General features: G+C 30.8%; 1 protein-coding gene across 2 annotated transcripts in view; it reads left to right on the forward strand.

The window, feature by feature from the left end:
• Positions 1-15,502, forward strand: part of LOC114332060 (uncharacterized) — a 58,064-nt gene extending 42,562 nt beyond the window's left edge. The window contains exon 2 of one of the 2 annotated variants that reach the window (XM_028281768.2): positions 10,612-15,476. In XM_028281768.2, the coding sequence (XP_028137569.1) occupies positions 10,612-11,739 (1,128 nt within the window). In that variant the 3' untranslated portion in view covers positions 11,740-15,476. Of the gene's footprint in view, positions 1-10,611 lie in introns of both variants that reach the window. The other variant, XM_028281766.2, reaches the window with a different exon arrangement.
• The last annotated feature ends 322 nt before the right edge of the window (positions 15,503-15,824 follow it).

Below are 15,824 nucleotides of genomic sequence, written 5' to 3' on the forward strand. Positions count from 1 at the left end.
AAGTTTTCTTAAACCATGTCCTCAAATTCCGCAGCCATGATATTCTCTTTCTGCCAGATCCTCGCTTACCTTTGACTTTACCTTGCAATATGGGCTGCAGCAGGAAGTAATGGTGCTGATTTCTCATAACGTGTCATAGATACATACTGCATTTTTATGCGTTTGATGGTCAACACAATCTCTGATTCCTTCTTCATTCTTTCTAGAACTTCCTTGTTCGTGATACTTGCTGTCCAGGATATTCTCAGCATTCTTGTACAGACCCACATCTCAAAAGCTTAAAGTTTTTTAATAATGACCTCTGTAAGCGTCCATGCCTCTGCTCCATATCCAGAAAACATAACATCTCAAATGTCTCATTTTTGTATCTAGGGATAATATATCATGGCTTTTGAAGATGGCGCTCATTTTGTTAAAAACCGTTCCTGCCTTTCCTATGTGGCACTTTATTTTCTGTACGTTGCTCCACTGCTCATTTATAATAGTTCCCAGGTAGCAATACTGTTTTACTCACTGTATCTGCGTTCCATTAGTGTATAGATGAGCCCGATTTATATTCTCCTTGCTGATAATATTTTGTTTGGTTTTTTAGGAATTAATGTTTAGTCCGTACTGTTGACTGTACTCATTGATTCTGTCCATTAGCCTCTGAAGTCCCTCTAAACTATCTGCTATGACCATGGTGTCATCAGCATATCTCATATTGTTTACTCTTTCTCCATTTAGAAGGGTGCCTTCGTCTACTCCGTATAGAGCCTCATTAAAGGCCGCGCCTCACCATCAAATAATTTGATCAAACAGTTTGAGCAAACTTGACGTACGAGAGGAAGTACGTCAAAGTGACGTCACAATTGCAGTTTGTTGAAATTCTAAAAATCGGTGTTCTCACGATCAGTCTAGTTTGATCAAATTTTCTGTATTAAGAGTTGTCTAACTTGTTTGAACTTAATCTAATCCACAATGAAAATTGAAAATGAAATGAAAAGGCTGGAGTGAGGAGTGCTGAAGGGAGTTGTGACTTTACTTTGTTGTCAAGTACTAAGTAGGGCACCTATTACCACTGTTCGAGCATATCAGGCAGAAAAAATAGAAAAGAAAGAATGTAGGCTAGCTGGACTTTTTCCATGAAATGAAAGCCCTAATAAAAACTAAATTGTGTACAAGAAGACATTGGGAAAAATACATCTATGAGTGAAAGCATCAACAGTGCGAACAGGTACGAATCAAAGATTGAATTAACAGTAGTTAATCAATTAAATTAACCTATGTATTTATATTTAAACAATATTGTTCTTTACAGATTAATTGTTGCTTTACGCTTTGTAGGCACAGGGCTCACATTAAAAAGGGTAAGCTTTTCCACGACAATTGCATATAATTTTTCTAAATTAGCAATAAATTTAATAGCAAATGGCAGTTTTCACATTGTCTAGAAGCTATGGATGGAAACATGGTGAACTTTCAACCTCTCAGAAGGGATACTATAGAAATTATAAAGGAACTGACAGCCATTACTTTTTGCTGTATTATATTATGCAGATGGTCAATTTCTTATTGCAGATATAAGAAGAAATGATCCAAATATATCAGATTTGAATTTCAGATTTTTTAATAGCTATTGGTGCAGTTAGCAACATTCGGCTGTGAATAAGTTTAAAATGTAAATTATTTTAGTGCGTTTTTAGTTAAACCTTATTGTATATTTGAAGATTTACAATTATTATTACACTGATAATTAATATAATTAGTTTTATTAATATTATGAGTGGCCAAAATAAATAAAACAAGTGTTTTATTTCGACTAACAAACCAGAAACAATCCTACTACTAGTGCAGTGATGTTAAAAAGGGATTTAAAAATGGTGTGCTGTATTTTTAAACTGGATATCAAGTAAATGATATATGTCATATCAACAAAGTTATTTCCTAGTGCTAATGGCACAGCTCAAGATGGACTACCAAGATCAAAATCAACAGATGCCAGGTTTATCCACACAAATGCAATCAATTATCCCACAATATTTCTCACAACCAAATCCTTAGCCTTTCAACCTAAACCTAGTAGGTAGTTGGTACATATATATCAAAACCCACAAGCATTCCAACACTTGGACGAATAATAAGCCCCAAACTCTGTCTCTGAATTGTAGAAGGTAGAAAGTAACAAACCAAAAAGCAATCAGAAGTCCTGATGAGAAAAAATCTAGAAAACAAACAAGAGTAACCATTGGCTACAAAAGCTGCTGTACATAAATAACTTGTTTAGTATGCACGCTAAAGAAAGCAAAGAAGGAAATCAAGGAAGGAAAGATCAACAAAACAATTTTAATATGTAGCGAAGCCACCACTGATATACAGTGTCTCACAGCTTAAATGATGCAGTCACTACTCAATAGGGCTTTTCATCAATTGTCATTTGTTTCGAGCTTCTGTCATATGTTGTATAATATTAATATACAGGGATTATTCAACATATGACAGACGCTCGAAACAAATGACTGTGAATGAAAAGCTCTATAAAACTAGCTTGTGTCAGTTGCTCAATATGTATTAGAAAAAAATTACATACTGAAAGTAAGTTAGTATAAGTCTTTTAAAATAGCATAAGCTGTTTTGGGTTTCAAGTATACCATACATAAATATTAATAAACCTTTGAAATAAATTTAATTATTTAGGATATTACAAAAGAATAATCTACATGAACTGCAAGAAATAAATCTTCTATCAGCCAAAGAAATGGGCATATTACATTATTTGTGTTCACTAGGGAGCATATTAACAAAGATTGTAACTTTTGGAATTCAGTAATATTTGCTGATGAAAATAAACTTGTTTGGGTCCGATAGACTAAAGAACTAAAACTAAAAAAAATGAAAGCATGTAGGAGGTGGAGTGATGATGTGGGGGTGTATGTTGTCTGCAGGAGTATGTAACATGCATTTTATTAACAGTAATATGAACCAATACATATATTTGGATATACTAACACATCGTCTCACTGCTAGTGCTCAAAAATTACGTATCGATGATAATTACCCATTTTATCAGGACATTGATCCAAAACATATATGTGAAATTTAATAAAAAATTTTCTTCTTGGTAAAAGGTATATTAGTTTAAAAAGCCCTAAAGGGCTACAAACATGTGAACAAAACGTTTTCGCTCTGTAACAAGAGCATCATCAGCATAGTTAAGAGGTGGCAGGCAACAATATAACATAATGACCTAATTACCTTTTGACCCACTTACAACGTGTGGGAGTCATATGTTGCTTTAGGGCCGTATCCTTAGGAATTTCTATCCATCCTTTGGATTTTTCAAATGTAGTTATTTATATAAGACTTTTGTCTCCTTTTTAAAGGGCTTTGACCTTTGTATTTTTTTTTTGGTTGGCTCACCATGTTCTTGTAACACTGATGATGCTCTTGTTACAGAGCGAAAATGTTTTGTTCACATGTTTGTAGCCCTTTAGGAATTTTTAAACTAATATACCATTTACCAAGAAGAAAATTTTTTATTAAATTTCACTTGTAATTAATGGTATACAGCCAACTACAGGAAGTTCTTCCTTGTGGATTTTCAAAACATATATCGATACATTTTTGGCAAAGTAACGTAAGTGACATTTTTGGCGAATCATGTTTTTCCATTAAACAAACGCTCTTATTGTTTAGAAGGTACTGCCGGAGTGTTGTAAGCCTAGACATATTATGTTTGAATTAATTCTAGGCTTATTACACTTTGGCAGTACCTTCTAAACAATAATAGCTTTAGTTTAATGGAAAAACATAAAATGTCACTTACATTACTTTGCCAAAAATGTATCGATATGTTATGTTATATCGGGTTCATATTTGGTTGCTTTATAAGTGCTGAAATGTCATTAAAACACCAGCCCAGTCACCAGATTTGAATGTTATTGAAAATTTGTGACATTAAAAAATAACATAAATAGTACCCCAACTGTAACTGATAATAAAGAAGGATGTATAAAATATTAGCAATCATAGTTCACTGCCTTGTGTTTATTTTCTCATTCTTATTTAAAAGTTTGCTTTATCATTTTAGCTGATATCAAAATCATACATAAAATAATTCAAGGTATTTAAGTATGGTACATTAAAAACCCAAAACATATAGCTTGTGCTATGTTAGAAGACGTATAGTAACTTACTTTCAGTATCAGTATGTAATTATTTTCTAATCAATATTGAGCTAGTGACTGCATCATTTCAGAATTTAAGCTGTGAGTCACTCTAGGTGTTGTAGTAATCAGAATCAGTAATATAATAATATTATTGTTCATAAAATAGGACTTTTCAACGCTTCTCATTTGTTTGAATATTAATTTATTTACTAAAAATTAAAATTCCATCATGTTATGTCTAACAGCTGATTGTCATTTGTCGAGTTTGAGCAAACTGACCTTGAATTATGCCTTGAATCAGATGTTCAGGATGTGACGTCACTAACTTTCACTTTGTGTCACTAACTGTCAAGTTTGATCAAATAACTGTCAATTATTTGATGGTGAGACGCGGCCTTAATAATTCTCTCTGGGTGCATATTAAATACCAACGGCGATAGGATACATCCCTGCCTAACTCCACATAGAATTTTTATGTGATCTGTTTCTTTTTATGTGATCTCTTAAATTATTCTGAGTCTTTGTCATCCAAGTCTGCTTCTTTTAAAATTTAAAGACCTATATTTTTTTTGTAGTTACTTGTATGTAAGTAGTTTATTTTTATATGTTGGCCGCAGACCACAGATAGGATAAGGTTTTTGTAGTTAATATTTATTATATTTTATGGGCAAATCAAATCCTAAACAAAAAAGAATTAAAGATTTGAGTTTCTAAAAGTAGTTTTTAAAAATCAATTTATTTTCAAAATTCTAAATAATAACAGAAATATGAAAAATGAAAGTCATCTTTTTGTCATTTCGGTCCAGAGATTATCCATCATCTTCACACATATGTTTCGGTCTCCTTAGACCCCGTGAGTGGGGCTACGTGAACACTTTTAAATCGAAACAAAACCAAACTGTCTATTTAAGCAGTCTGCTCTGGGGATGATATTTATATCATCTCTGGACCCAAAGGAAACATAAGCTGTCCTTAATTTTTCATTTTACTCATATTTGAGTACATGGAACCTTTGTTGGAATTTTCCTTTTACGAAAAGACAGAATGTGACTATACCGAGATATGGAAAGAAGACAGAAAAATAATTGATTTATCTTCAGGATGCTGGTTTCCGCCTTTTTTGTTTAATAACACAGCATTATCAGGATAAGAATAAACCTTATGATTGAGGATGTCACCAATGGAGTTGTGTACAATTGAGCTGTTAAAAACCAGAGTGGTCTAAGTCAAGAATTTCAATTTACGTTTACGTCAAGAATTTTATTCTGTTTGACTGTGTTCTATTTTCCTAAAAAATATGAAAAATATTAGTGCATCCACCCATTCACAGACGCAGCTACTGCGATACCTATATGCTATATGTCAATATTATACAGTGAGCATGTAAAGGTTGGAATAAATTCATTTTCTTGAGAATGGCCGATTTTGGAAAAAATACCGAATCTGGTCAATTTTTATTTTTAAATTACGACTTTTTGGCATATTTATCATATTAATGACATGACCCATTTGGGCGTAATGACGTCATCGATGATTTTTTTTAAATGAGAATAGGGGTCGTGTGATAGCTCATTTGAAAGATAATTAAATTCTCTATTTAGTAATATAAACATCAAACATAATTATTTATACAGGGTGTCGAATAAAATTTTTTTTGAATTAAATTTATTGACATAAAAAGAATATGTGTAATTTATTTAATTCAAAATATATTTTACTGCTCTCAGAAAACAGAAAAAAAATGTTTATTTGAAAAAAGAATCATTGCTTTTCGCTTGAATTAAATGCTCAAACTGTCAAGAGGCAGGTGGGTGGCTGCTTTAATATTGAATTTAAGCAAAAAATAACATTTATTTGTCAAATAAACATATTTTCTTGTTTTCTGATAGCAGTAAAATGTATTTTGAATAAAATAAATTACAGATTCTTCTTTTTGTCAATAAATTTAATTCAAACTAATTTTTTTTTGGATACCCTGTATCTAAATAATAATTATGTTAATGTTTCTATTACTGAATATAGAATTGAATTATGTTTCAAATGTGCTATGACATGACCCCTATTCTCATTTAAAAAAATCATCGATGACGTCATCACGCCCAAATGGATGACGTCACTAGTAAATATGATATATGTAGGTATATGCCAAAAAGTCGTAATTTAAAAATCAAAATTGACCTGTTTCGGGATTTTTTCCAAAATCGTCCATTATCGAGAAAACGAATTTATTCCAACCTTTACATACTCACTGCATAATAATAATAATATTATGTTACATAAAAATAAAAATATACAAGAGAGTGTGTAAAATAAAATTCTTGACTTGGACCATTCTGGTTTTCAACAGGTAAATTTGTGCGGAAATGACTACCTACTGAAAATTTGTTCTCTCTTGCACTTTGATTGGACTCATTCAGATGTGGATGGCATTATCAATACTTCCTTATTAGTTACTTGTTCAATATAGATTTTTGAAAAGTGACTTCTGTAGTAAAACATTGGATTGAATTTTGACCATTGAGAAAGATTTGAGAAGGATAGGAATCTGAGTAGCATTTTGGACTTGAAAAAGTTACTTGTGTCAAATAGCATGTAATATTATTTGACAATCTAAATTTATTGGACTTAATATGGTAGGTACATTGAAAAGTATGTACCTAATATAATTTCATTTTTTTTATCATATTTTATTTAACAATCAGAATATTATAAGTACATTCTATAAAGTGTTAACTTAAGAGCTGGATCCCTATAAAATTTCCTAAACTATTCATAGTGCTTTGGATTTCATTACTAGTTGGAACTTTTGTTATGTTTCAGTTTTTGTTAGTTTTTCCAAAGTATTTCTGGAGATTTGTTGTAGTGATCTGTTAGTGTTTTATACAAAGATATTATTTGTAAGTTTGTCTTATGAACAGTCTGTTTCTGTCTATCTATGAATAATCTATCTTCATCTTCCTCTTTATAATCAATTCTGCTTGTTTATTGGCGGATTGATACTTCTATGGAAGGTTGTCACTTAATTTTTTGCGTAGTCTTCCAATACTGCTTTTATCAATTGGTGATTTATCTCTTGCTATTTTGACCACAAGGGTTTCTCCCATTCTGCTTAAGTATGTGGTTATTCCATATTCTTTTTTTCTATTTAGTGCCCATTCGTTTATACACTGTTTACATGTTCTTCTAATGTCTTCACTCTTCTTTAGATATTTCTGCGTATTTCCTGTAATTCTTCTCATTACTCTCATCTCTACTGTTTCCAGTATTTTTTGTGTTGTGGCTATGTTGGGTCCTGTTTCTGATGCATATGTCTTTATTCGTCTGACTCTGGCTTTACAAATTCTTAATAGGGCAGTCAGTGAGGGTATTTGGCTCCGAATTCAATCCTACGACATCGATTTACTTGATATTTTCACAGTAAGTAGGGAATAGCTCAAGAAACAAAGTGTACCCTATATACTATGGCGCTTTTATCTTGGGGGCGGTTCCCACTCTTTCAAGGGGGTGGACAATTTTTTGGTCAAAATAACCACGGAAGTCGCTAGATAACCTATACTCCATCTAATTTAATTACCATTGCACGTCATTTGCGTCATAGCCCGTGACGTCACATGATACCAACACGAAATATTTAGGCGGTAGGTGTGTTCTTTTTTAGAATCCTTTTGCCGAGTACACTGGAATTACAGCCACTAGACATATTTTATTATATACGCGTAGATATAATATTTGAAGATTTCTATTAATGTTATTTTAAAGTAATACACAATAATATGTTTCGTTTAATTTGTATAAATGGATTATAAAGCGTTTTTATGAAGCACATTTGTTCGGAACACACTGTAACTGTAATCGAACGAAGGTGACATTTTGGCATAAATTGGTAACATTTATTTGACAGTTGCGGTATTGACACTTTAGATTTGCTTTTATTCTTGACTCTAAATATTTGTTTTATGATATTTATTGTTTTTATTATTTACTTGAAGGTAAGACTATAATTTAATTCTAGTTTTCTATTTCTAATGTTTTTATTTATTTACATTGAATATTAATTTGTTTTGTTGTATAATCCAAGTTTGCAATAATTATGTGATCTATTTGATTTAAAATGGATTCAGGATTTTTTATACTTTGGCAACAATGTCAACTTACATCTCTGACATAGATAATGATGTGCAACGGTAAGTAAATTAGACAAACTGTACCTAAATCTAAGCAAAAACTGTTCTATAACTGTTTTTGAAAACTCAATTGTTTTTAAGTTATTCGTGGTTGAAAATTATCCGTTTTCATTGAAAAATGACACCTTTTCCGACGGTTTTTTGCGAATACCTTAAAAACCATGCATCTAACTAAAAAAACTATATAAAACATTTTTCCACCTACCTCTACCGAAAGTATACTTTTCCGGACCTGGTTGTAGGGAGCAAAGTTGTACTTTTCCTCCCTAGGGAGGAAAATATTTTTCCTCCCTAGGGAGGAAAAGTAAAAGTGACGTCATTCATGAAATATAACTTATTGACGCCCTGTATAATATCTATTTTCTATTACGTAAGTATCTATACATTTTAACGTTTATTTATAAAACACCCAGTATTTTGCAGAATGGTAAAAAACAGTAAATTGTTATTTTGATTTAACAATGTTTACATTAATAATTTGACTTATATTTGACAGTTGACAGTTATATTGTACCTACTAGTTAGTTTTAGTTCTAATAAATTTTGTTGGTTAGTTACATAAATAAATTAAGTAAAAATGAAAAATGACTTGTTATTAATTTGAGGAAGGTGGAAAAACCATATGTATAACATGGGAGTAAAGTGCCTTTTCCTCCCTTGAATGATTACTGCCCTCCGCTACGCGTCGGGCAGTAAACTTCATTCTCGGGAGGAAAAGTAGCACTTTCCTCCCTTGTTATACAAATAGCTATTTGTACACTATTGGGACCGTGCAAGTTCGGTAAAGCGACACCTATTCCTACGCTCTGAACTTTTATTCGCACTTTTAATTATATTGGCCAATCATATGGTCCTGGTTACTGGATAATTGTCAAAGCCATAGTCCAAAAAAAAATAATAAGAAGAAAAAATAAGATTTAGGTTGTGTTATTCAAACGTAAACAATTGTATGTAGTAAATAAAATTAGTTATTAAAATGCAGTATTGCAAGCAAAATACAATTAATTAAATTTACCTTTATATAATAATTGCATATCATATCAATATTGTGAAGTAATATATAATTTTTCTTCTTAAATGACAATAGGTATGAAATGTACGTCAATTTGACAATTTCATTTGACAATATGAATTATTTAAGAAAGTTGCAATATTTCTCCGCTATTCGCGCACGATCGTTTCGCGTATCCCTTCCAAGTACTTGCACACCGCGAATAAAAAAAGAAAGAGATTTGTTTCTTCATAAATCTTCTAGTTATAATACAAAAAGAGATGTGGTAGGTGAAAAGAGTTTGTTTTTTTGGTGCATGCTCAAGTTGGTATATTCAACTTGAAATAACAGAGAAACGGTCGATTTTAGGTTTATAAGGCTACCAATACCTTTTGTAGTGCTTAAAAAGATCTTTAAAATGAGCAATCTTAAAGGTCGATTACATTCAAACTAAGCGAGATATGCTGCAAAAAAATTGATGACTAATGTATTTTAAGAAAAAATGAGAAGTGTATTTAACCCCTCATCCACCAGAATTTAAATGCATCGTTTTCCTTCTACAGTACCATTTAATATAGTGTTATTTCTATGTTCAAAAAGTTGGACGACTTTAAAATGAATGGTTTTTGATAAAAATAAGTTCAAAGTAGAGAGCGTATTTTAAATTTTTTTTTAAAAATCTTCCATTTTCTCCATGAAACTCGAAAATGAAAGAGATACGAAAAAAAGATACCGTACAAAAATGTACGTTTTTTTAGGTTTTTCTGAGAAAAGTAATAAATATTTTTGACAAATTTAAACGCAAATTTAAATACATTATTACTGAGGGATGAAAGTCCCTGAAACATTCTATAATATTTATTTTAATAAGTTACAGGGGTGAAAATAAAAGAGAAAATTTAGTGTGATTTTTAATTGCAAATATTTCGTTCAAAAGAAACTTTTTATTTATTCTAAGGGACTTTCGGCCCGCGACAATAACACAATCTTTCATTCTGCCTTTAAATTTTTCAAAAATACTTATTAGTTTTCTCAGGATTCGAAAAAAATGAATACATTTAAAACACATTGAAAATTTTGACAGGAGACATTTTGCGCCTGTCCCCTTAACCAAATATATACTAGTATTTTAAAAGCCATTATAGTTTAAGGGCTATAAATACTTAATATTTATATTGAGTTTTCTGGTCCTTCTATTTGACTGAAAATTTGAATTACACGTATTTTGATAATATGTGTTAAATAAGCATTTATTGATTATAAAATTATAATTGTTTTATATTTTTAGGTGTGCTTGGAAAAAGTTCACGAATGTCCAATTTGTGGTGAAGAAATGGCGAGTTTTTTTCTGCTTCGACACTTTGATTCCAACCATAAGGATGCTATATTGGATTGTCCCGCGTTTGTTTTCAAGTTAAATGATCTTTTAGAAATGCCTAGTGTTTATATATATCACGAAGAAGATAATTTGTTTTTTCTGTATATTAGCTATACTAAGTCAGAAAATACAATAAAATTATATTTGGTTTATATTGGGAGTTATAAACTCGCTAAAAATATATACCACCAATTTACTGTAAGTAGTAAAAACAAAGAATTTGATGTTATATTGAACCCAAGACCATGTACTGATGATTTTTTTGTTGTGAATATTTCGAAAATGTCAAATTTGATACTGATTAAGTTTAAATTAATTGATTGCAATCTAAAAGTTTTGACGGCACCTGAAATTAGTAATGCTGTGAGGAAACCTATAGTCAAAAATGATTCACTCGAGAGTCAAATTGAACACCCAGAATTCAGTCTCGATCTAATATGTTATTATTGCAAAGCGTATTGCGTTTTTTCATTGACTGGATATCCAGTGAAGGAATATTACTATGACGACGACGATGAGTATGTATGTTACTATTGTAATCAGTTTTTTAAAGTTGACACCGATGGAATATCAATCCCCATCAACATACTTGAGACAATGAAGATGTTCGCTTGGAATTGTAGTAATTGTTGTGGCGAGTTTGAATTTTCACATATGCAGTCACATGAAATAAGCTGTAAATTAGGTAGACAATATACTTGCCCTAGAAAAAATTGTTATGAAAAAGGAACTGCTAACCAAATGATCACACATTTGAAAGACAGGCATAAGTATATGGGATTTGGTTCTCACTTTAAACTACCTGTAGATTTTGAAAGCTGTTATGTATTTGTAAGAGAGCATATTGTACGTTTACGTAAAACTAAACCTGTAAAATCCAGTCTTGAGCATATCTCTATTAAAGTGGAACTAATAACAACTGAAAGTGATAACACAGACCCATGTGCTTTGTTTTTTAATAACAGTAATGAAATTTTAACAGATTATTCCAAGTTTTCATCTTACAGTGAAGTATTTGTAAAAGTTTTTGTATACTAGTTATAAAATATTATTATGTTATTGCTCGCAAGACCAGGATTTGATCCCTGTCAGAGACAAACTTACCCTACAGTGCGCAATGTTTTTTTTATATCAAACCGTGACATTTGATTTTAAAATGGGATATGTTAAATGAGGAAAACAACAAAAAAATTCTCACATATTGTATATAAAATATACAAAAAAAATGTCTGATTCATATGTGCATCATCACACGTAAGTAGTACTTGTAAGCTAGTATCTGATATACATACGAAAGTAATTAATTTTTGTGGAATAATTTAAAACAGTTGTTCTGTTTGTTGAAACATAATGCTGTAGAGCATTTCTCACACACTACAAATGTTTGTGCTTTGCAACCCCGTCGTGTGTCACCCCATGTAGGAAAGTTTCTTATGTTGTCAGTTCCAGTTCGACCATCTGGTGAAATCAAAGGTGCTACACTACATTTCTATATAGTACTTTCTATTTCTATATATACATAGGCATAAGTGTAGCTATATCTATTCTAAATTCAGATATGTTCAAGCACTTTGATTTTTCAAGGTTAGCTCTTTCATAACAACCAAGCATTCACAACTGCCATATCTAATAAATATATCATTTTGTTGATCTTATCTTTATTTTATTTCGACTCAGAATACTATCAAGAGGTCGACCCTTCCCATAGACGGTTGTACTTTAATACTACTGCAGGACAAGTTACATCAAACTTACTTTTTTGCTTCCTATCATATCTTTTTACGGTTTGAATAGGATCTGTTCCTTTAAAATAGGATAAAAATACCACCATTTTATTGTCTGCCCAATAAATATTGCTTATTTGTACATCATCATATTCAGCTACATATTCACCTAAGCTTCCTCGTATCGGTTTTTTGCTCTCCGATTCCGTTGGGATTTTGCATGATAGAATTCTATTTCGTTTTACTGTTCCAAGAGCATGTCTACCCTATTTAGCTAAATAGCATGTTATTGTAGTGCAGTAACTGAAGGTGGATATGATCTGTTACCTCCGATTTCGTTGAACCTCCATCGATTTGCATGAAAATTGGTGAGTGGTTAGAGGATATCTCAAGGAACAAAGGTGACATGGTTACAACTTGCGCGTTTACCCTGGGAGTGGATGCCACCTCTTCTCGGGGGTGAAAATTATTTTATTAAAAAAACCCCATAATTCGATAGAGGGACAAATTCTAAGCAAAATTATATAAAGTTATTAAAATAAATCAAAACTTTTTGAGTTATTAAAGATCAAACATTTTTATTTTTCGTGAGAAAAATGTCTATTTTTCACCGATTTTTCATAAATAACTAAAAAACTATAAGTTTTTACAAAAATTATAATTACCAAAATTGAAGCTAATAAAAAATCAAATAAGCTCCTTACTAGAAAAACCTTTTAGACCGGGCAGTATCGTCGCCCCCGCTAGCGAAATTATTCCGATTCGATTTTTTTGCACAAACTTACTCAAAAATAGGTCCTTATAATACATCCACAGGGTACCGGGCGGTGTCGTGGTCGAAAAATTGTTTAAACGATTTTTTTTAAACAAATTCACAAAAATAATTTTTTTATTGCGAACAATTTTTTTTAGATAATTTATTCTGAGCAAAAAGGTCTCTTGTGATTTTTCTCTAAAATTGATTGTTGTCGAGTTATATGGCCATTTTCGCATTTTTCAAATTTTAAATCGCGTATAACTCGACAACAATCAATTTTAGAGAAAAATCACAAGAGACCTTTTTTGCTCAGAATGTCCCAAATTATCTTAAAAAAATTTTTGTGAATTTTTAAACAATGTTTAAACAATTTTTCAACCACGGCACCGCCCGGCACCCTGTGGATATGTTATAAGAACCTCTTTTTGAGTAAGTTTGTGCAAAAAAATCGAATCGGAATAATTTCACTAACGGGGGCGACGATACATCGTGGACTACAGCGCTAATTGTTAATAATTAAAAATAACAGCTCTGTAATAAAATAATGACAAAAATCTCTTCGGGACCTTAAAGAAGGGGGTTGAAACTTGATCTGGTTACTTATTGAATTTTATAATAATAATTTTTAATCGAGTTAAGCCATGAAAATGGCCATTTTCGCATTTTTCAAATTTTTAATCGCATATAACTCGACAACAATTAATTTTAGAGAAAAATTATAAGAGCCTTTTTTTGCTCAGAGTGACCTAAATTATCTAAAAACAATTGTTCGAAATGAAAAAAATTATTTTCGTGACTTTGTTTAAATAAAATTGTTTAAACAATTTTTTGACCACGGCACCTCCCGGTACCCTGTGGATATGTTATAAGGACCTCTTTTTGGGTAAGTTTGTGCAAAAAAAATCGAATCGGAATAATTTCGCCAGCGGGGGCGACGATACTGTCCGGTCTATTTTAGTGTTAACCAAAAGTGAGTTATAGGTAATTGAATGTATATTTTTTTTCGACGAGTACCCAACTCTTAAGTATTCAAGCTTAAATAACGAGAAAATTATACATTTTATAACATAAACTTATTAAATATTTGCCAAAGTACTTAGAAATATCTATCAAATGAGTCCCCGAACAAGATAATAGCATTAAAATTTATGCTCCAAAAATTTTCAAAATTTATCTTTTAAAAATTTTTACAAAAAATGTTATTGTTTTTTTAAATAACTCCGTTAATGTTTACGATATCACTGATATCAGTTTCACCTAAAAACTATTTCAAAGCTAATTCCAAGAAAACTTGTTAAGTTTAATCTTTTAACCCCTTACTTTTTTTTTAAATAAAAGGTTAAATGGCCCAGCTTACAGGGTTTTCGCAGGAAAATTTAAGCTTTAAACGTTTCTGTCTCGGTTATTTTTTACCCTACAGAAATAGTAAAACAGGTAAAATATTTGATACAGAAATAACTAAAATTTAGTTATATAATTTATCATTTTTTACGTGTATTGAGTATTTTTGTAGTTACTCTCAAAAGAAAATGAAAATTGCGATAATTTAAAAAATTCTGATTTTTTAAAATTATATCTTTTTTTTTCAAAAATATGCATTCTAAACCAGTCAAAATTGTTGACATCATTGCTTATGCCAGTATAAAAAAATCTTGTAAGGATTACTATAAATTTTAATTTTTGTGGAAATGTTTTCGTTTTCACTTTTTCCTAAAAAAATCGAAAGGGTTCTCTTATTTTCATCATAACTTGCTTAATGTTGATGCTATTAACTTCTGGAGCTCATTTGATAGGTATTCTGAAGTACTTTGACAATTGTTTAACAGGTGTATTTCATAAAATGCATCGTTTTCCCGTTATTTAAGCTTGAATACTTAGATTTGAGTTCTCGTTGAAAAAATATACATTCAATTACCCATAACTCACTTTAAATTAAATTTAGTTTAGTTCTTTACGTGAGGAGTATATTAAGTTTTTTATTATCTTCAATTTCAGTGATAATAACTTTTTTTTGCAAAAGCTTATAGTTTTTGAGTTATACGTGAAAAACAGTTTTAAAGCATGCATTTTCTAAGAAAAATTAAAATTTTTGATGTTCAATAACTCAAAAACTATTGCTTTATGTTAATAACTTTATATAACAAATTTTTATTAGAATTTGTCCCTCTATCGACTTATGGTATTATTTTTAAGAGGAAACAGTAGCGATCAACAGGTAGCGAAAACGCGTTCCAAGATTGCGGCTCTAATTTTGAATATTTTTTCGGGATATTTGGCACACGTATTCGTAATATAATAAAGAATGGCGGTACAGAGCCCAATTTGAAAAATATATTAATATGTGGAAATTACTCTGTAATTAAATACAATAATAAAAAAACGAGCCTGTACCGCCATTAAGAAAAACAAAAAAATACACTTTCTTCAAATAAACTTTTTTATCCTACGCCTAGATTTTGTGTAATTTTGGAACTACTAAAATTTTTTATTTCATCAGTAGTTCCAAAATGACACAAAATCTAGGCATCGGATAAAATAGTTTATTTGAAGAAAGTGTATTTTTTTGTTCTTCTTAATGGCGGTACAGGCTCGTTTTTTTAATATTGTATTTAATTACAGAGTAATTTCCACATATTAATATT

Source organism: Diabrotica virgifera, chromosome 9 (genome assembly GCF_917563875.1).
Source record: "Diabrotica virgifera virgifera chromosome 9, PGI_DIABVI_V3a".
In the NCBI taxonomy this organism is placed as follows: domain Eukaryota; kingdom Metazoa; phylum Arthropoda; class Insecta; order Coleoptera; family Chrysomelidae; genus Diabrotica; species Diabrotica virgifera.